Raw genomic sequence first — 20,904 nt, 5'->3', positions numbered from 1 at the left:
TAGGGCATCATCCTGAACACATTTGTTGAACATGTGATTTGTCTTCTAATAAAAGACTTCTAACAATATTATACAAAGACAACACAACATGCATATCTCAAATCAAATGAAGATATATTAAAGGAGATAGAACAAAGCATATTTCACCAAAGCTTTTCTATACTCATGATCTTGAAGAAAATGACGACATCACTATATAACAAGTTTGTTCGAAAGATAACCTGACAGACTTATTTATAAAAGCATTACCTACTACAACCTTTGAAAAATTGGTGCACAATATTGGAATACAACGACTTAGAGATTTTGAGTGATGTTTTCATGAGGGGGAACAAATATATTCTTGTAAAAGTATAGATTATATGAAATATGTACTCTTTTTCCTTTACTAGGAATTTTTTCCTATGAGGTTTTTTCCTAGTAAGGTTTTAGTGAGACATATTTCATATATATAATGGGCATATAAGGGGAAGTATTATAAATATTATGATAATAGATACCCATTAGGTGCTCATGCTTAGTGTCTATTGACCATGTGTTATGCCCCCATTTCCCAAAGTATTGTCTATGTGTCTCAACATTACACATTATTAGTGTCCATGTAATCCACCTCCTACTTGTCAAATTGCTTATAAATAGTGGCATTTTGTGGATTTTGGAAGATATACACATTGGGCAAATTCCATGAAAATTGGAGAAAGTGAAGAATTTAGATAAATTTCTTATTTTATATTTTACTATTTTATTTTATTTTATTTATTTATATATTATGTTCAATTAATTTATTTTATTATTATATTAATTTTATTATTATATTTTATTGGTATCTGTGTTTCGTTGTGCTTCTCAAATTCACAACAGAGATAAAATAAAATCCTAAATTTTAGGAAATGTGTCGTGAATAGCAGGATTATATATCTGTGGGCTAGGCTTCTATTTTGCTATTTTTGCAAACATAAAAAGTGTGGGTTATGAGCTTAATTATCCTAATCACTTTTACCATTTTTTGTGAGTAACTCTACCATTAAAAGTATTTGTAATATAACACAATAAAAAAGAATTTTAAATATAACAAATTTTAGATTCATACGGCTAATAGAAGTTCGTTAATGATTAAGAATAAGAGTCTATCGGCGATATAGTCTATCACTAATAAATTTTTCTATATTTGTGTAATTCTTTAAAAATATTAGTATATACTTAATTATTAATTTTAAGAGTGCTTCTCAATCTAAATGCCATATATATTGATTTAAACCAAATTTTATTTGAACAAATCTAAAAAACATAAGAATTTATTATAACTCTTAGAAAGAAGCTACTATTATAACAATCACACACAATTTTCTTTTAAAATTCTTGCGGAAAAAAAAAAAAAAACCCTTTGAAACAAAGTGCACTTATTTTAACAACATAATTGATTTATTGATTTTGTCATGGTTACTTATTCTTGTCTTCCTACAATGCATTAATTCAAAATATAATATGGATGTCTTTAATAACATTTTTTTATACAAATTTGAAATGTTTTGTTGGATGCCTAGAAAAAAAACAAGAAATTTATGGTATATTAGTGAGAAAAATTATCTTCGATGTTACAAATTTTTTTTAGTGAAATTAAAAATAAAATCATATTTTTGTAAAGATATATAGTTGGTTGTTCTTAATAATTGGTATTAGACTTATGATCATCTTAATATTAATAGACTTAATTTTTTAAAAAAATTAAATAGTTATCAAACGGAACATGTAAAATAATTATTCATTAGATAGATTTTATTATTTTTTTTAAAAAAATGTTAACAATGGTGAAACTTAATTCCATATATTGAGTCAATGACAAAGTTAGAAATAAAGGTCAAAATATCATTTGGTCCTTGCAATTTGAAGTTTTTTCAATTTTAACCTCTGCACTTTCAAATGTCTGATTTGAGTTTTTGTATTTTCAATAAATTTTAAATTTAATCCTTCAAAATTAACTTATATTAAATTGGTCAAGTAATAATAATAATTTTATGTAAGAAAATATAAATATGTATCCAAAATTTATAGTAAAAATGTTAATAGATAATAAAAAAGTTCGGAAAAGAATTAGTAACAAACTTATAATAGGGACTAAATTTAAAATTTATTGGAATTATAAAAATTAAAATTGAACATTTGAAAATATAGGTTAAAATTAAACAAATTCTAAAATTTAGAATTCAAAATGATATTTTAACCAACAATTAAATTAAGAATGTACAAGTCAAGCTAGTTTAGTTTGGTATAAAATATTCACTTCCATTTCGTCAAAATAAATCTCAACCATCAACAAGAACTTAGTTCAACATGCATATGTACGGAAGACTAGGATGTCCGTGTGTTAAATTATCTCACCTCAACTATTCAAAGAAAAAACAAATAAATAAACTCAGCCTTGATTATTAGCGACTTTTTGTTTCAGTTGCCTCTTTGATTTTAGTTGTTGCAAAAAAAAAAAAAAAAAATTAACTTAACCCTTTCTATATTATTATGAACAATAATTATGTGAGATTGTATTTAATTCAATATTTTTTATACACAATTAAAAAAATCAAATTTTTTAAAAAGACTATTTGTCACGTTAATTTTTCTTAATGATTATCTTACCGTTTAGAGATAGGTGCACCTAATTAATACCAAATTTATTTATTTATTTATTGCACTAAACAAATAACTTTATCCAAACCAAAACTCCACACATGATTTATTGAGGTCTATATTATTTTCAAATCAAAATTAAGTTGCATTTATTTACTTTGTCCTTATTTACAACAAAATGATTTGCCCACATTTTGAAATTTTCTTTGTGAAGGTACATAAATACAAGGTTGATTGTTGCATGCATTTCTGTCGGTGTCAATTTTCAATCACTTTCACACATATTGCCAAATATCATGTGGCTCTATATCTTTACAAGAAACCCACAAATTCAACCTAATTGATTGGATTTGGGATACAACCTCTTTTTTTTCTTTCTTTCTCTTTTTCAAATTAACTCAGACTTAAAAATTTCCATAAAAATATTTTAGATTATCTTTAACCCATTCTAAAACAATTTTGGTAATATAGGGTTAAACAAATAATATAGGGTTAATTAGTAATATATAAGGTTTCAATCTTGACTATCAAAATAAAAACATCATTTCCAACGTTAAAACTTCAATCTTGTTGTATCATTTTCTTCTCAGATAAATACCATGTAAACTTCTAAACTCATGAACGAAAAAAATATTAAGAAAGTATTTATCAAATTTACTATAGCCCCTATCCATTAATTTTATTTGAAAGAACTTTACGAAGTTGTGAACTTAACAAATTATTGTAATAATTATGGTAGAGTATTTTTGTATAGTTCATTTTGTGCCCATGTTTTAGTGTTTTTACTAAAATAATAAGATTTTTAGGACATTGTTTTCTATTTCTTGTTTGATAAATGTTGATATTTCTCATTTCTTAAAAAAAAAAAATCGAAAATCATATGAAAGATTACAAAAATAAAAAGATCAAGTTTCTTGTTCTTTCTCGCTTTTAGTTTTTTTTTTTTTTTTTCTCTCAAAACGGAAATAAAAGCACTATTGATCATTCTCAACTTATAAAATGCGTAATAAATACTTTTTAAACAAATTAAAGCACATAAATTGAATATATAAATTTAAAATTTATATTTTTTAATCTAAAATCTTGGAGAACAAGAAACGATCAATTATATTATATTAAACATATTTGGTTTATTTTTCAATAAAAGGAAAATAGAAACAAGAAATAATTATGAAACACAATTTTTTTTATTTATTAAAAAATGACATCTAGTGTGGGTTTTACATTGGTAAAAATTAAAAAACTAATTTAGTAAAATAAATTTTAAAAAAAACCTACAATCTTATCTTATAAGGAAATTTGTAATGAATAGTAATTTAAAAATACTATAAAACAAGCGTGTCACCCATATTTTTTATTTTGCAAATGTGGTAAAATTTTCAAATCGGGAACTTAGTATATTATTTACTCCAAAATTGCCCATATTTCACGTTCCTCCTTTTTTTTTTTCCTCCACTACGATTTTTTTTTTTAATTTGATTTAGGAGATTCTTCCTCCTTGATAAGTTAGTATCGTCATAATTAAAAAATAAAAGATTTATCAAAGTTTTTTAAATGCCCTAAATTTTATAACTCATTTAAAAGTGGATTCTCGTCATATTGACTTTGCCTTCTTCATTATTGGTGACATTACAAGTTGTTTCCTCTTTTCACTATCTTTTTTCTTTGATTTTGTAGGGTCTTGTGGTTGAAAACACTTTGATATTTCTTTTCTCTGTTTTTTCTTGAGATTTTTTTTTTAATTAAATTGAATTGTGGTGACGAACATCATAATGTTGAATGGAGTTTTTATGTTATTTCCTTCTTTACAAATGTATCAATTCTAAACAGGTGTATTTTTATCATTTTTCTTCTTATATATATATTGCTCAAACTTCAAATTTCATATTAAAACCAATAAATCAAAATTTCCTAATTCAATTCTAAATTTCTAAATTTCAAATATTTCAAATTATCCAAATCCTCAATTATCAAATCTCATATCAAACTACGTAAAATAATTATGGTATCAATTATCCCAATTATGGCGTCAAACATCAAACGGAAATTGCATGATAATCAGACAATCGCAAAGTACTCAATATCAAATAGCAATTAAATAGTAATCAAATAGTAATCGGTATTTGATTGTTGTAATCAGACAACAATTAGTATCAATGTAAGATAGCAATTAGATAACAATCAGTATCAAATAACAATCATTCAGTAATCAGACAATAATCAGTATATCATATAGTAATCAGATAACAATCATATAATAATAAATATCAAATGAAAATCAAATAACAATCATATAACAATCACATAGAAAATAGAACACAATCAAATTTCGTGTTAAAAGTCAGTGAAGAAGGAGGAGAATTAATGTCATAAATAAGCTAATTAGAAAGCTAAATTTGTTATGGGCCAAATGGGCTATGTTAAAGGCTAGTTGGAGCAGGCCCAACATTAAAAGCAGCAAAATCATACCAACTGTGTTTTGTTTGCATGATTATATGCTAGTTTAAAATTTTGCAACTTCAAATATTTTAATTGATATTTATTTGTTTGGTATTTTGTAACAACTTCATATTCTAAAAACGAAAACAAGTCTTTTAAAAAACAAAAATTCCACTTGTTAATCATTTGATTTTTTATTTTTAAAAATTAAGTATATAAAAACTCCTTCCACTCTTAAATTTCTTGTCGTGCTATTTACTTTTTACCAATATTTTTAAAAATGAAGCCAATTTTTTAAAACTAGAAAAAATAGTTTTTGAAAATTTATTTTTGTTTTTGGAATTTTGATAATAATTCAACTCATGTAGTTAAGAAATATGTAAACCATTGTAAGAATGAAAAGAAATAGATTTAATTTTCAAAAATAAAAAACAAAAAACAAAATGATTACGAGCATAAATAGTTATCAAAGGGGATCTAAGTGTATTGGAAACCGATAAGCCAACCTAAATATAGTTTAGATAAGAATTATATTGTCCACCAAAAGATTAGAGATTCAAAAATATACTTTATCCAACAAATTGGGTTATTAGTGATTTGTTGGTGTAAGACACTCGTACTTTTTAAACCATCGTAATCATAAATTTTTATTTTAGAAAAACCATTCTAAAAGTTTGAGTTTTGTGAAACAAAAAAAATGGTCTAAAAGGTCAAGTTAATAGACACACCTAAAACAAACGACCTATTAAACGAAAATTAAAAGTTTGTGCTCTTTTAGTATCTACAAAATTAACAATTTATAACTCAAAAAAAAAAAAAAAGAGTTTATAATTTTTTTCTTAGTGACTTTCTAAAGACAATTAAAATAACCTACTTTAAATTTTTTTAAAAAATGAACCTATTATAAAATAATAGAGGAGAATTTTCAAAGTTAACCATGTGATTAAATTTCTATTTATATGTTGACATCTTCACATTCCCTCAGGATCAATAATCAACATCAATATAAGATAAGGTTGACCTTTCTATTACATTGTAAAAGAATTACAATATATAAAAATAAAAAAAAATGTCACTACTTTAAATATAATAAAAATAATACAAAAATAACGAAAAAAACGAATAGATATCGATAAATTTCTATTGATATCTATTAAATAATATTAAAATTTTACTTAAATAATTTTTATTATTTTTTTAATTATAAAAATTCTCTAAATATTTATAATTAGAATAACAATTTGATCTTCATCATTTGAAATAAAATTTATTCAAATTGAGTCACTATACTTCCAATGATCCAATTTTGATGGTCGTGAACCCATTCGAAAGAACCCTAAGCCCCATGAACCCATCCGGGAAAGGGCTTTACTTTCCTCTTCCAGATTCTCACAATCCCTAAATTTCAAATCAAAGCTCATTCGCCAGCTTCGGGCTTCAAATTTCTACTTGGTATTACTCTCCTCCTTCTATCTTTCTCCATGAATCTTGTTGTTTATTCCAATTTCGAATTGCACGAAGCATTTCCTCTGTTGCGGTTTATGCTTTTCGGCTTTACAAATGAACTCCATTTTGCTCAGTTTTGACGTTGTTTAATGAACCAACTTATTGTGTTATGTGTACTGGAGTTGACTTCAATTAAATTATTTTGCTGATTCTGGGTTTTTTCCATTGAGTATTGTGATTGTGGGGAGGGGGTTTTCTTTTTCATTATTTGGATTCTGGTTGATTGATTTGAAGTTTGAACCATAATTTGCTTCAGATTCAACTTGCTTTGCCATGAAAAGGGCAATTCCATGGAGTGATGAAGAGGACAATTCCTCATCTTTATCACAGTCAGATTCAGACGCTGATGAAGATAATGGTGAGACAAAAGCAAGCTTTCGAGTTAAAGCTGGCCGTTCCTCTAAAGAAAAAGACGTGGAAGGTTATAATTACTTTGCTTGAGAATATTTCTAGTACTGCTGAATATGAAATTGTAATCTAAAGCTTCATGGAATCCGTTTAATTGTCTGTCTCTCTGTTTTGCATTTTCAGTAAATAAAGTAATCCGTATTGTGTCAGAAAGTAATGAAAAAAGTAATCTATACACTGATACAAGGGAGCTCTAATGCTAGTTATTTTCCCCTACATGATACATTTTGTTTGAATTGCATAACCGTAGTTATTCTTCTGAGTATATTGCTTTCAATTTTTGGACTTAATATATATAAGATAAAGGTAATTAGTTTGAGCCATACAGTTATGGGTATTTAAGTTTTCCTGAGTTCATTCAAGTTGAATTGATAGGACTAGGCTCCCTTAAACGATGTGAATGCATAACATCTGTTTCTTATGGGGCTCTCCCTAAGTTCTTCGTGCCTCTTAGTTTATGGTAGGCCTGTTTTCTTCATTTGTTGTGTTGGTCTCCAATATTTGTCCTATATTTGGAGTTGTTGTATTTTGGAGCTGTAGTCTTTTTTCATTATATCAATGAATTTTTTGTTTTTGTTTAAGAGAAAGAGTAATCTTGGTTTGTTAATACGTTTAAGGAAGAGCTGGGACCTTTTGACCTTCCTGGAAGGCTGATACATATTTTCTATCTTTAAGTACTGTAAACATGAAGGGTCTAGAAGATTCGAATGTGAACGAAGAAAACAACTCATTGAATATGTAGTTCGAATATAACAAATTGAGACAATATCCCATGTAATATTTGCAACATCTCTCTCTATTCTAAATATGATAAACAAAGCCATTAGCTTCCTCATGGTTGTGTATGTGTTGCTTCATGTTTACAGTCAAATCTGGAGGAAAGCGGAAGAGCGTTGCTGTGGACTTTGATACATTGAAACGCCACGGCTACAAAGGTGGTCCATCAGTCTTGAAAGTACCACCTCCAAAAGAGAATGAGAAGCAAGATTGGTCATGGTCTACTGGCAGGGAGACTCGGGAAAACAGAGAAACCGAAGAATCGTATGAAGAGAGACAGAAAACAAGAGCTGCATTAGAAAATGGAGAGCAGCTGCTGACCGCACAAACTCGGAAGGAGAAGGAGAAGGAGAAGGAGAAGGAGAAGAAGAATGTTTCCTTCTCCCAGAAAGAAAAGAGGAAAAGAGAGCTTGGTCAAGCAAGCAGGGGAAAAAACTATGTCGAAGAAGAAAAGAGAATGTTGAGGGAGAGTGGCATCTACTCTGGTTTTGATACTTGATCTTCCGTTGCAACTAAATTGTTAACAATGCATTGCATGTCAAAGCTCTATGCTACAAGGTTATATTTACAATGGACTATATTATGAAAAAAAAGCAGCTGACAGGAACCGAAGTCATTCACTGTAAAATATCAACAAAAGCTATTCGTTTCGGGTTTGGTTCCCATATGTAAAGGCAACAATCATTTTCACAGATTTAAGGTACATATGAACATGGGGTGTAGCTGATTTTGTACCATTTTTACTGGTAGTTCAGTTGTATCAAGTATGATGTTTTTCATGGTAATAGATAAAACAGCTTCATTAACCCAACAGTTGTATATAATGGTGACAGATGATGTTTATCACCAAGAACTGGTAATCGACCAAATTTCAACTGGATATTTTTCTTTGATTCACCATAAATTTAACCATATCAATTTGAATCTTAAACTTTCAATTTCATCAAAGAAACGTTGACATTTTAATCACACTTCTATTTTTTAAAAAATATAACTCAAACTTGATAATTTCAATTAAGTTAGGCTTTGTACCAATTATAATTTTTTTTTCTTTCGACTATTTTGGTAAAAATGGATAAATCTCATCCAAAAAGAAAAAGTTTAGCTCTTAGATTGTTTTCCATTAAAGGCATAAAGAAAAAAAGTCTTTTTATTCCTTTAGAAGAAAACATACTTCATTAAACAGAAATAACCCTGATCGGGTTACAAACTAGAGCATCATGCTTAATCACAAGCTTAAGCCACATGGATTCATATTAGAGATAGTCTACCCAACTAATTTATGAGAAATGAAATTAAAGCCCAAAATATGAATACGAATCATCCACTCTCTAATCTCATCTAAAATAACTCCAAAATGGGATTAGTCCATAGAGTTTTCATAAATGACCTTTACAAATATTTGGGAATCAAATTCAACCCAAAACATTTGTAAGACCTATCTCACCAACTATTTGGCCCAAACAGAAGGCTCAAAATCTTCCACCAACAAACTCCAAAAATTTTGAACTAGCAGCCATCACCTCACCTTTGGAACTGCGCAATACAACTCCCAGCCCCGTACTCGTCGATTCCACTGACCTATCCGTTTAGTTAAAGCGCCAAATTAAACGGTAGCTCCAGTTACAGCCAGTCGAATGCCTCTCCACCACGCGTCCCACCTGCTGAACAACCGTATTCACGTACGGCTGCTCCACATGCTCCTGAGCATCGTAAAAAACCCATTCCGCAAGTAGCTTCACCTTTTCCATCGGTAGTACCTGATTTACAGAGTTTCGACCCATCCACAATCTCCAATACCTCACGCAGAAACGAGAGAACTCCAATTTAGACCTATTTTCTGTCACCTACATACCCACATTGAATGGAGACACCAACAGTCGCAAAGTCTAGAACAGAAGGTGCAATCAACTTCCCCAATTGTTTTGCCCTGTCCCAACGTCCCAAAGTTCCTTCCCACAACACATACCCCACTGATTAATTTATACTTGGAAGGGAAAATATTATTATACAATTTCCACCACTTCCACAAACTCTCCAGTGAACTAGAACTAAGCATGTTTGGATTGATAAACAACTTATAAGCACTTATAAGTAGTATTTATAAACTTAACAAAATTGGTTTTTTCCCTGTCTTTCTCAAACTTATTTTCCATTCTTTTAACGATTAGACAGTTTCAGGTTTCATGTTCTGGAAAAAAAAAAGGAATAAATTCAAGTGATTGCATTCTTGTATGGTTCCATTTTTCAATTTACTCTGCTTCACATATCATTTTTAAACCCTTTCAAACTCACTCATTTTTCTCTATTTTTAACTCTATAATCAACTAAAATAGCCAATCAAATATAGTGTTACTTTTTGCCAACTTTTTTTTTTTTTTTTTGGGTCAAATATTCAGATATGGGGTGACAAACAACTTGTGAGACATGACCAAATCATATATATAGGAACTCAACTGTTTCAATCCATATTTGAGTTTCAAATAATCCTTAAAATCAAACTTAACACTATAACTTGATTAGTATTAGAGTTTAATTGCAACGATTTCAAAAGTTTCGGGGTATCATTGATAAGCTCATCACCTGTCCATGAGATTCAGAATAGCAAACTGATTGTTACATGTCTGCAAAGATGTGGATTTTTCATATTCTACTTCAATTAACAGAATAATTTATAGTAACTCAGATATGACAATTAGGACTTACCATTTGAGAGGAATGACAAAAGGTTCAAACTCCCTAGAAAATGCACAGGTTCCAGAATTTTCTGACCGAAATGGCCAGCTAATTCTCTTGGCAATTTCAATCCTCTTTATAGGTCTTAAGAGAAGACTGTTTTTTCTATAACTACCAATTAAAGAAAACCTATCCATCAGATAAGATAATAGTTTCACATTCAAATGAACCTGCATACGTAACATAGCAGCACTTGTATTGAAATGAATCCGTTTTACCAGTGCATCCATGCAACATTTTACCCGAATCCTTGCCACCATAAACGAAACATAAGCCGAATAACGATATACAATACAACAAATAAACTCATGATTCAGGAGAAACTAAGAACAAGCAAAAGGAGGAGATAAGTAATCTACTTCCAGAAAATATAATCCTTACATTCATCAGCCGATTCTTACCGTCAAATTCGATGAAAGATAAGTCGCCATATATGAATCCAAGAGACATCCTTAGATTGGACTTACCTGAGATGTTACTCCTTGAAATGCACCAAAACGGTTACTTTAGAGAATAGTTTTCTTATCTCTTTGAGAGGGTCCTGTAAATAGCTCTGATTGTATTTGGAGTGGTTCGACAGCAACCTCCAACTAATGATGCCCCGGCCTCACACCATTCGTTTACATAAGATACAAAATCATCATCAGAGACCCCTGTATTTTGCTGCGGCACATAGTAAACAAGATCCAATTTAAAATACCGTAGTTAAGGGCTAAGTGAAACAGTTTGTTCCTCTTATTTCTAGCTTTAAACTGTGGGAAATGATAACAAACCTGTCCCTTCAGAAATGAAATTTAGATCACTTTTTAAAGAGAGAAGAATTCATGGAATTTAGTTATGTCAGAACTCTTACGAACTGCAAAATACTATCACAATGGAACTTCAATTTCAATGATTTGTAAATTTAGAAGTAGATCATCTACTAGCATTGGACACAAATTACCATCAATGGTTAGCCTTGGTATAGGAATGATCTCTATACTAACAAGGTGATGGTTGTTTGGATTATAGGAGAATTTTATATTTCACTATTTATACAAACCAAATCATTCAATACATATTCTAAAGCCCAATCTGGTCATCACCGACCTATTAAATGTCCTACAAGTTTTTAGACACAATGAAATAGGATCAAGTGGTTGCCTAATCGAATTAATGGAGGTGAATGCAAGCTGCTTGAGCAACTAAAATCATAAGGGTGGCAAAAGAAATGGGGACACAAAAGTTCCTCATTGGTCCTTACCTTGTTCAATTTTCAACTCTGAACTGGCTTCGTGTTCTTTATCAAATGTACTTCAATTTAGATTTTCCAATAGACTTGTTATGATTCACTAGCTTCAGACGGTAATTTTTTTAAAAAAAAATTAGATGGAGCATTAGAACTAGAAATTTTTTTTGTAATTGACATGCGTTAAGTCTATCAAAGCTAAGAAAAGATTGAAAGGTGTTCCACCGCATGAAGATTTTTCCATAATGTATATTGAATTTCCGTCTCAGCATGGTAAGAAACCAAAAAATAATGAAACCATACAATTTCTCTTATCTGTTCTTCCATAAATGTTTAGAAAGTGCAGTGGAGAAATACATTCATTTCAACCAAAGAAATGTCTCGAAAAAAGAGAGACAAAGATTAGTTATGAAATGTACTTACCACCCATTCCTTTCGATCCGCATCATAACTTTCACCGCTATTTGGATATATCACTATAGGCTTTGTAGTGACCTGAAAGAGTGATTCATTAAAAAAAATTAGTTCTCCACTAATGCTAGCCAGATAAGGAACTAAGGATGTATCCATTTAAAAAATAAGAAATGACTCACATGATATGATTGACAGATAAAAAAATAATTATAAAAAAGAAGAAAAAAAAAAAAAAGGAAAAAAAACACACTTCCACTTTTCTATAATTTATCACGAGTGAAGAATAAAAGAAATTCAAGAAAGGGAGAAGAAAGAACATTAACGCAATAAACAAGTAACTTTTCTTTTGACTTTAAATTTTATACAGAGATTAACAGAAGAACCAATAAAAGGTTATATATATCCCTTGGTATTGACCTCGTAAAACTCTAACATTCAACTCTCTGAAACAAAAATGACAGACAAATGAAATACATTACTCAATTGCTGTACTTCAACAGAAGTGCATCGTTTAATTGAGACTATTAAATAAAAAAATAAAAATGAGGTATCTTACCTTCTTAATGGAAGATATTAGACCATGAATAAACCTAGGCGGTGTACAGTTGATTCCAATTGCCACAGTATTTCTGCACGATTCAGCAATCGAAACACATTCATAATAAGAATCACCACTAACCACATGGATACCATCTTTCGAGTTGAAAGCAAACCATGCAGGAATGCTTATATTTTCTTCCTCCAAGAGTTCAGCATATGCCTGTCACATATCATGCATAATCAAAAGAATTGTCCATGCACACTTTACACGGCATGCAACAATGATGAGTAAAGTGGTCGTTTTACCAGAAACTAGTGAGCCCCAAAAACCAAAAGCAACGATGGGGAAATTGCATATTGTACTATAAAATTTCGACTAAAAGAAATGGTCAAAGATATGGCAAATATACAAAAATCCAAAATGCAACACCATGAAAAGATGACATACTTGTTATTCGATGCATTAGGATCCAATACCTTAGCTTCAAGTTTATTGGGAATGGTTTCCAATGCAATCAGGTCAGCCCCCGACTCTGCAAGCACCTTTACCCTTCTCCTATGGAATTCTTTCAGAGCCTCAAGTGTAATATTGTCACCATAAATACCACTACGAAGAGCAGAAACAAAAAGAACATTGAATCACTTCAGAGTTGAAAATGGACAGAAATTTCTGCATCGGTAATAGTTGGCATAAAAAATTTATAAATAAGAGATTGCATTCTGTTGAAACATCCAATCAAACTTCATATATCGATGTAAAAGCCCCCCGAAAAATAGTATTTAGATAAAATGAAAGTAATAATAATAACGAATCAACTCACCTGTACTCAGACCCATCAGCCAAATATGCTCCATAGCTCCCCACAGAAGCTGCTATAAGTATCTGCCGTTTTTTGAAAATTTTACCATCTGGAGTCTCATCAGGAGTACTTGATTTACACCTGTCATAATAATTATCCCGTGCTGAACAGGCGATCTCCACACTCTTTCTTAACAAGGATTCACTTTCATCTCTTGAAAGTCCTTTGGACTCAAATCCCTGGATTGTGGCCTGGGGAGATAAAATGACACTTGGTTTGACTTTTTTTTTTTTTTTTATGATTGAAACATCATTAGAAATTCAGAACGGAGAATTACTTGATAAGATGCTGTGATGATAATATCTGCCCCTGCTTCAAGGTAATCCATGTGTACCTGCACCACACAATACCAAAGAAATTATTGAAACCAAGCCAATAATGACTCATAAAATTCTACTAGAATTCTAAATTCTAATTATTAATTGTTGTCATCGTCGTCATCATCATCATTAACATCAACATATTACTTGACTGCATTGTCTTTCATCATTTCATACTTTATTATCAGTCTCACTCCATACGAGCTTTATATCCCACTTCTAAAGGTTCTTGTTGACAAATAAAATAACATCATAGAAAATGATCAATATTTTTTTAATAAAGTAAGCAAAGTGACAAAATTCAGAAAACCACAAAACAAAAAAAGTTCATATAGACAAATGACATCATAGAAAATGCTGAATTATAAAGTAAGAAAATTAAGAAAAATCAGAAAACCACCAGATAGAAGGGCCTCTGTCATCTGGCTTGTTACTTTGTTCCTACTTTTGCTTCATACAACCATGAAGGCAATAAAAGCTATGTTTAGAAATAACCAAGTTAAAAACACATATATATATACTGTCAAATAAAATTTATCATACTCGGGAGAAACATAAAAATGGTTTTCAAGAAAAGTCAAAAGTACCATGAATGCTTTTAAGAGCTATAGAACCACACATCAAAGTTATTAACCTAAACTAAAAGAACTTTTTAGCACTCTCAAACGAACCTAAAAGTGAGCTGATAAGTGATAAACTCAAAATCGAATGGGTGAATGCAAATTTCTAAATTCAACATCCAGGAAACCGAAAACAGAATTTAATTCCTTACAAACTAGAGCTATTTGCATGAAAGGAGTAAAATATCAGCTGAAAAAACCTTCATCCACCTACATGAATAACGAACAATCATATAAATAAGTAAAAGCGAGATCCTAAAGTGAGGTTAACAGATAAGCCAAACCAACATTATAATTGGGTTTTCAGAACAACATGAGGTCACTAGAATTTGAGATTAAAAAAAATTGAGAAAGCAATCATCCAAATTATGATTATATTAAGGTTAACAATTTCCTTCCACCAAACCACCAGGAGAAAAACAAATAAGAAACCAAAAGCTAAAGATATACTCTGTGAATAAGGTGAGGGGAAGTGAGGAGACATTTGGCACTCCAAAGCGGATCATTAAGGTCGGCGCCGTGTTGTTCCAGCTCAGTGGCCAAACCACCATCAATAATGGCGGTGCCACCGGCTTTTCTAAGAAATTCTGTCATGAACGCCGATGATAATGGGTCGGAAGTAGTATCCGCCATTGCAGATATTGAAATACTCAAAAGCAAAGATTCGATGATTCACAGAACGGGAAATTTCGAGTATGAATTTGTTCGTCAGCCGTCAGAGCTTCGTTAGGCTAATCAAGATTCGAGGAGTTAGAAGGGCGTTTTCAACTGTTCGTTTCATTCACCCAAACAGAAATGGGTTTTAATTCGGAAAATTTCACAAAATGATTTAAAAATAAAAAAATTTTCTACTAATAACCTCTTTCTAAAAACTTTTCTATCACTTACTTTTTGTCCATGTAAAATTTCAAAATTATCCCAATTTTAAAAAGTCGTTTGATATCCGCGCACCTCTATGAATATTTTATAACAATAGATCCCTTCATTTCCTTCTCAAATCACTTCTCTTCAAAGAATTTTCTCTCAAATTTGCTCCCATTTTATCTCCGAATTTTTGTCGAGAACTCCTCACAGTTTTCTCGCCGGTCGTCTCTATGCACTTGCCATTATCGTCATAATCTGAAAGTTATGAGACTATTCTTCTTGAAGAATGCATGTTGATATTCAAGGTTTGACTATATTTTAGGGTTTAATCGCGTATTTGTTCGTAATCAATTGTTGAGAGAATATTAAGCGATTGGATAGAGAATACTGAGCGAGCGTTTAGAGATAGAGATGTCCACGAGCAGGGCCAGGGATGCCATTCCCCATCCCCGTCCCCGTTCCCCATTTCATTCCTCATCCCTATAAAATTCCCCACGGGAATCAGGGCAGAGATTTCCCGCGGGGAATTTTTCCCATTACTTTTTTTTTTTTGTAAAAACTAATTAATTCGTTTAGATTTTCTGGGTTCTGAAGATTGTCCATATCCATGTTCAATATTGAACTGTGAAGTATATCTTGGTTCACATCGTAAAAAAAATTATGTGACCTTCCATTCTGTTCATACCAATATTATTCAATGCTATTGGTAGAATATTAGTTGGGAATAAATTTTGGTGGAATGTTGGTGTTATATTGAATACACATTGAGTGGTTGAAGGAAGAAGATGAAAGACTTTATTCCGAAGACTTTTTAAAATTGGGGTTAATTTTGGAATTTCGCATGGGTAAAAAATAAAGGTCAGTGGTAGAAAAGTTTTTAGGAAGAGATCATTGGTAGAAAAGTTTTTGGTTTTTGGGTCATTTTGTGAAATTTTCCTTTTAGTTTTAGTAAAATTATCAGAAATAACCATAAAAAAATTTTAATTTTCAAAACTAGCTCGTTAAACTAGTTTTTCTTGATCCATGCGAGATCAATCATCAAAATTTAGTTAAAAAATTAATTTTTTTTCTAATTATTAATTGTTTTGGACCTTCGATGAAATCTTTGACATATTAACATCCTTCTTCTAATTTTTTTTCAAATATTATGTAATCTTTCCAAATTTACAAATGAATTTACCAATTATAATTTTTCAGGATCTCAAGTGCCCTCCAATTTTTAAATTTTGTATGAGATCAAACAAATAAAAAAATTAAGATTTGGGAAATATAAAGAATGTTAACAATCTGCTTGAGATTTTACTAGAAAATCCTAAATATATAGAATCTTAGTGTTAGTTTTCCTGACATACACGGAGATTCTTTATATCTCCCAAACTTTATCTAATTTTTGGCAAATTTGATGTTTGGACGGAAAGATTTGAAAATTTTGATATAAATTTTGGAAAGGTTACATAATATTTAAAAAAATGGATAGAATCTTGGTGTTAACAGACAAAATAATCCATAAGTTAGAAAAAGTTAAATTTTTATGTAAATCTCGGTGGCCGATGTTGATGTCGGACAAGATGGATCGAAAAAAATAACGAGTTTTCTGAAATGGTGCTAGTTTTTAAAGATGAAAACTTAGAGATTACTTCTGACAATTTCCCTCTAATTTTATCAAAAATTATTGACTTTATGATTATTGAGCAGCCTTTTATATATGAAATCGAATATTATGCTTACATTATTACGCAATACCATATTTTGTGGCCATCCCTAACTTATACGTTATAAAATGTGTCCAGTCTATTTTGTTTTGTCCAATTTAATCACTACCATATTTTTTCATAGTAAAAAAATAGAGATCGCAATAGAGGTGATCATTGTGTTAAGGCTACAATAGAGATAGTCATCCCTAATACGATACATTCATTTGTGAGGGATAGGTTATCAATCATAAAAATAGTTGTGAATTGGTCATCAAACAAAAAAAACTCAATGGGTTATGGGTTCACACTCCAAATATTGTTAAGAGTGATGCAATTAAAACACATAAAATTGATCACAATTTAGAGAAATGACATTAAGTTTTTTTCCCTGAAATTTCTGAATTTTAACAAAATTATTTATGGGTTAGTTTATGCATCGGTATTTTTTTTTTTCAATTTTAATTTATTGAAATTAATGATTTTATGAAGATTTTTGTTTTTTTTATGTATGTTTAAATTAGTAGATAATAAGCACAAAATTAAATTAAGGATAAGAATTGTAACACTTATTTAAATTTATGATTCAATTTGATGAAATTGAAAGTTTATGTTCAAAATTGTTGAGGAGACACTATTGAGTTATGCAAGTCCACTATGTGAGGAAGATTTGGAAATAAAACCTTGAAACCTTGAGGTTGTAAATTTATGATTTTACAACTATGCTTATTTTAGCAAAAATATCGTTAACTGGGTAAGTGCCAACCATTTTTAAAAAAATGTTTTAAATTTTAATATTTTATAAATTTTTAAACCTTAAAATATATTTCATAAATTAGTGATTTGTTTGATATAAAATTATAAGTTAATCACGAATATAAAGTTAAAAGTTTAGAGAAGGTTATATGTGATTTTTATTAAGTTTGAAGCAGGTAAAACCTCATTAAAATTAAGATAATAAATCAGTCTACTAAAAAAACTCATTAAGATAATATTTCATTGTTGTGAAATCAAGGAGCATGACATGAGCACAATATAGATAAAATATAATATAATAATATTAAATATATATAATATAATATAAAATAAAATAACTAAAATTATAAAATTAGATAATATAAAATTAGTGAAATTCTCACCAATGTATGTGTGATTTTAAGATTCACCAAATGTCACATTTATAGGCAAAGTGGCATGTAGGATGTGGACTTATCTGAACACCAAGCATGAATAACTACAAGGTACATGAATCATATGAAGGATGACATATGACTTTTGGGACATAAGCAATGGGCATCTATTTATTATTATAATATTCATAATACTCCCCCTTAGATGCTCATATATATATGAAATATGTCTCGTTAAAACCTTATTAAGAAAAATCCAAGGGGAAAAAAACCCAGTGAAGGAAAAATAGTACATATTTATCATTTAATATATACTTCTAAACGAATACAATATATTTACTTCTCCTCATGAAAACATCACTTAAGATTTCTGAGTCGTCGCATTCCAATGTTGTGTACCAATTTTTCAAAAGTTGTGGTTGGTAATGCCTTTGTAAATAAGTCTGTCAAGTTATCTTTCAAACAAATTTGTTGTATAGTGATGTCATCATTTTCTTCAAGATCATGAATGTAGAAAAGTTTCGGTGAAATATGTTTTGTTCTATCTCCTTTAATATATCCTCCTTTGTTGGGCTATGCAAGCTGTGTTGTCTTCATATAATATTGTCGGAGAATTTTTATTAGAAGACAAGTCACATGTTTCACGAATGTGCTAAGTCATTGATCTTAGCCATACACATTCTCGACTAGTCTCATGCATTACAAGAATTTCAGCATGATTTGAGGAAATGACCATTATGGTCTGTTTCACCTATCACCATGATATAACAGTTCCTCCATATGTGAACAGATAACCTGTTTGAGATCTAGCTTTGTGTGGACCAGATAAATATCTAGCATCTGCATAACCAACTAGATCAAAATTTGATTTATTTGAATAAAACAAACTTATATCGATTGTTCCTCAGAGATAACGGAGTATATGTTTAATTCCGTTCAATGTCTTTTTATTGGAAAAGAACTGTATCTTGCTAATAAATTTACCGAAAATGCAATATCTGGTCTTGTATTATTAGCAAGAGACATAAGTGTACCAATTGCACTAAGATATGGTACTTTAGGACCCATAAATTCTTCATTTTCTTTTCGAGGTCGAAATATATCTTTCTTTATATCCAATGAACGGACTTCCATTGGAATATTTAATGAATGTACTTTATCTATATAAAAAAAATTTTAAAAATTTTCCTGTATAAGTTGACTAATGAATAAATATTTCATCTGCTAAATGTTCAATTTGCAAACTAAGGCAAAATTTTGTTTTTCCGAGATCTTTCATCTCAAATTCTTTCTTAAGATATTCTATTGCTTTTAAAAGCTCTTCAGGAGTTCCAATTATATTCAAGTCATCAACATATATAGTTATAATAACAAATCCTGATTGTGATTTCTTTAGAAAAATACACGGACATATTGAATTATTCTGATATCATTCTTTCAATAAATATTCACTCATGCAATTGTACAACATCCGTCCTGATTGTTTCAATCCATATAGAGATATTTATAACTTTATTGAATACCATTCTCGGGAATTTGATGTATATATTTCAAGTACTTTAAATCCTTCTAGGATTCTCATATAAATATCATTATCAAGAGATCCATATAAATATGCTGTGACTACATCCATAAGATGCATATTCATAATTTTATATACAGTCAAGCAAATTAAATATCTTAATGTAATTGTATCCACCACCGGAGAATACACCTCATCAAAATCAATACCATGTCTTTATGAAAAACCTTGTGCAACTAGTCTTACTTTATATCTTGTGACTTCATTATTTGCATTTCTTTTCTTCATAAATACCCATTTGTATCCCACAATTTTAACACTTTCTGATGTTCGGACTACTGGTCCAAAAACCTGACGTTTTGAAAGTGAATTTAATTATGCCTCAATTGCTTCTTTCCACTTAAGTCAATCTTTTCTATGTCGACATTCTTCAACAGATTTTAGTTCAGGATCCTCATTTTCAAATATAATATCAAGAGTAACATTATACGCAAAAATGTTGTCAATAATTATATTAGTTTGATTCCATCTTTTTTTTTTGTCATGACATAGTTTATTGAAATCTTATTATTATCTTTAGGTATTTCACCTTCCTCATTGATCATGTCGAGGATTTCTTTATAGGTATTTACATCCTCAACTAAGTCTTTTTCACTATTAATTATTTTTCGTTTTCGAGGATTTTTATCTTTAGAATCCACTGGTCTACTACGCTTCTAGCGTGTTCCAGACTCATTAGTAGCAACTTATTGTGTTGGGATATCAATTTTTTATGGAACATTTGCAACTAGTATATGTGACTTAGTTACTTTCTTTGCATCTATAAATGCATCTGGTAATTTATTTGCTACATTTTTCAAATGAATTATTTTCTGAACTTCAAGTTCATATTAATCTGTACGGGGATCTAAATGAGACAATAACGATGCATTTCATGTAATTTATTTTTCCAATTTCTTAATTTCTCCTTCTAATATTGGAAAATTTGTCTCATTAAAATGACAATGAGCAAATCGTGCAGTAAATACATCACACGTTAGGGCTTCAAGATATTTAATAATTGTTGGGATTCATATCCAACATATATTCCTAACCTCCTATGAGGGTCCATCTTAGTGCATTGTGGTAGAGCAATTGGAACATATACTGCACACCCAAAAATTCTCAAATGGAAAAATTTTGGCTCATAACTATAAGCTAATTGTAATGACGAGTACTTATGATAAG

General features: G+C 30.0%; 2 protein-coding genes across 4 annotated transcripts; one reads left to right on the top strand and one right to left on the bottom strand.

Annotated features, from left to right (window-relative positions):
• The first annotated feature begins 6,336 nt into the window (after positions 1-6,336).
• Positions 6,337-8,563, top strand: LOC120085061 (uncharacterized protein DDB_G0279979). 2 transcript variants are annotated; one of them, XM_039040906.1, is made up of 3 exons: positions 6,337-6,513; positions 6,824-6,925; positions 7,842-8,563. In XM_039040906.1, exons 2-3 carry the CDS (start codon positions 6,841-6,843, stop codon positions 8,249-8,251), a joined length of 495 nt encoding a protein of 164 aa, XP_038896834.1. In that variant the 5' UTR covers positions 6,337-6,513; positions 6,824-6,840; the 3' UTR covers positions 8,252-8,563. The 2 variants fall into 2 exon arrangements, with proteins under 2 accessions (XP_038896834.1, XP_038896833.1); XM_039040905.1 differs by having other exon boundaries at positions 6,342-6,513; positions 6,824-6,988.
• Positions 8,564-9,094: 531 nt separating this feature from the next.
• Positions 9,095-15,270, bottom strand: LOC120086029 (homocysteine S-methyltransferase 2). 2 transcript variants are annotated; one of them, XM_039042428.1, is made up of 7 exons: positions 14,921-15,270; positions 13,808-13,864; positions 13,492-13,721; positions 13,148-13,277; positions 12,687-12,890; positions 12,140-12,211; positions 9,095-11,151 (listed from the first exon to the last, which is right to left on the bottom strand). In XM_039042428.1, the coding sequence occupies exons 1-7, from the start codon at positions 15,101-15,103 to the stop codon at positions 11,011-11,013; spliced, it is 1,017 nt and encodes a 338-aa protein (XP_038898356.1). In that variant the 5' UTR covers positions 15,104-15,270; the 3' UTR covers positions 9,095-11,010. The 2 variants fall into 2 exon arrangements, with proteins under 2 accessions (XP_038898356.1, XP_038898357.1); XM_039042429.1 differs by lacking the exon at positions 14,921-15,270 and adding an exon at positions 14,251-14,872.
• Between the last annotated feature and the right edge of the window lie 5,634 nt (positions 15,271-20,904).

The sequence above is a fragment of the Benincasa hispida genome, chromosome 9, assembly GCF_009727055.1.
Source record: "Benincasa hispida cultivar B227 chromosome 9, ASM972705v1, whole genome shotgun sequence".
Taxonomy (NCBI): Eukaryota; Viridiplantae; Streptophyta; class Magnoliopsida; order Cucurbitales; family Cucurbitaceae; genus Benincasa; species Benincasa hispida.
This window is presented reverse-complemented; position numbering and strand designations above follow the sequence as displayed.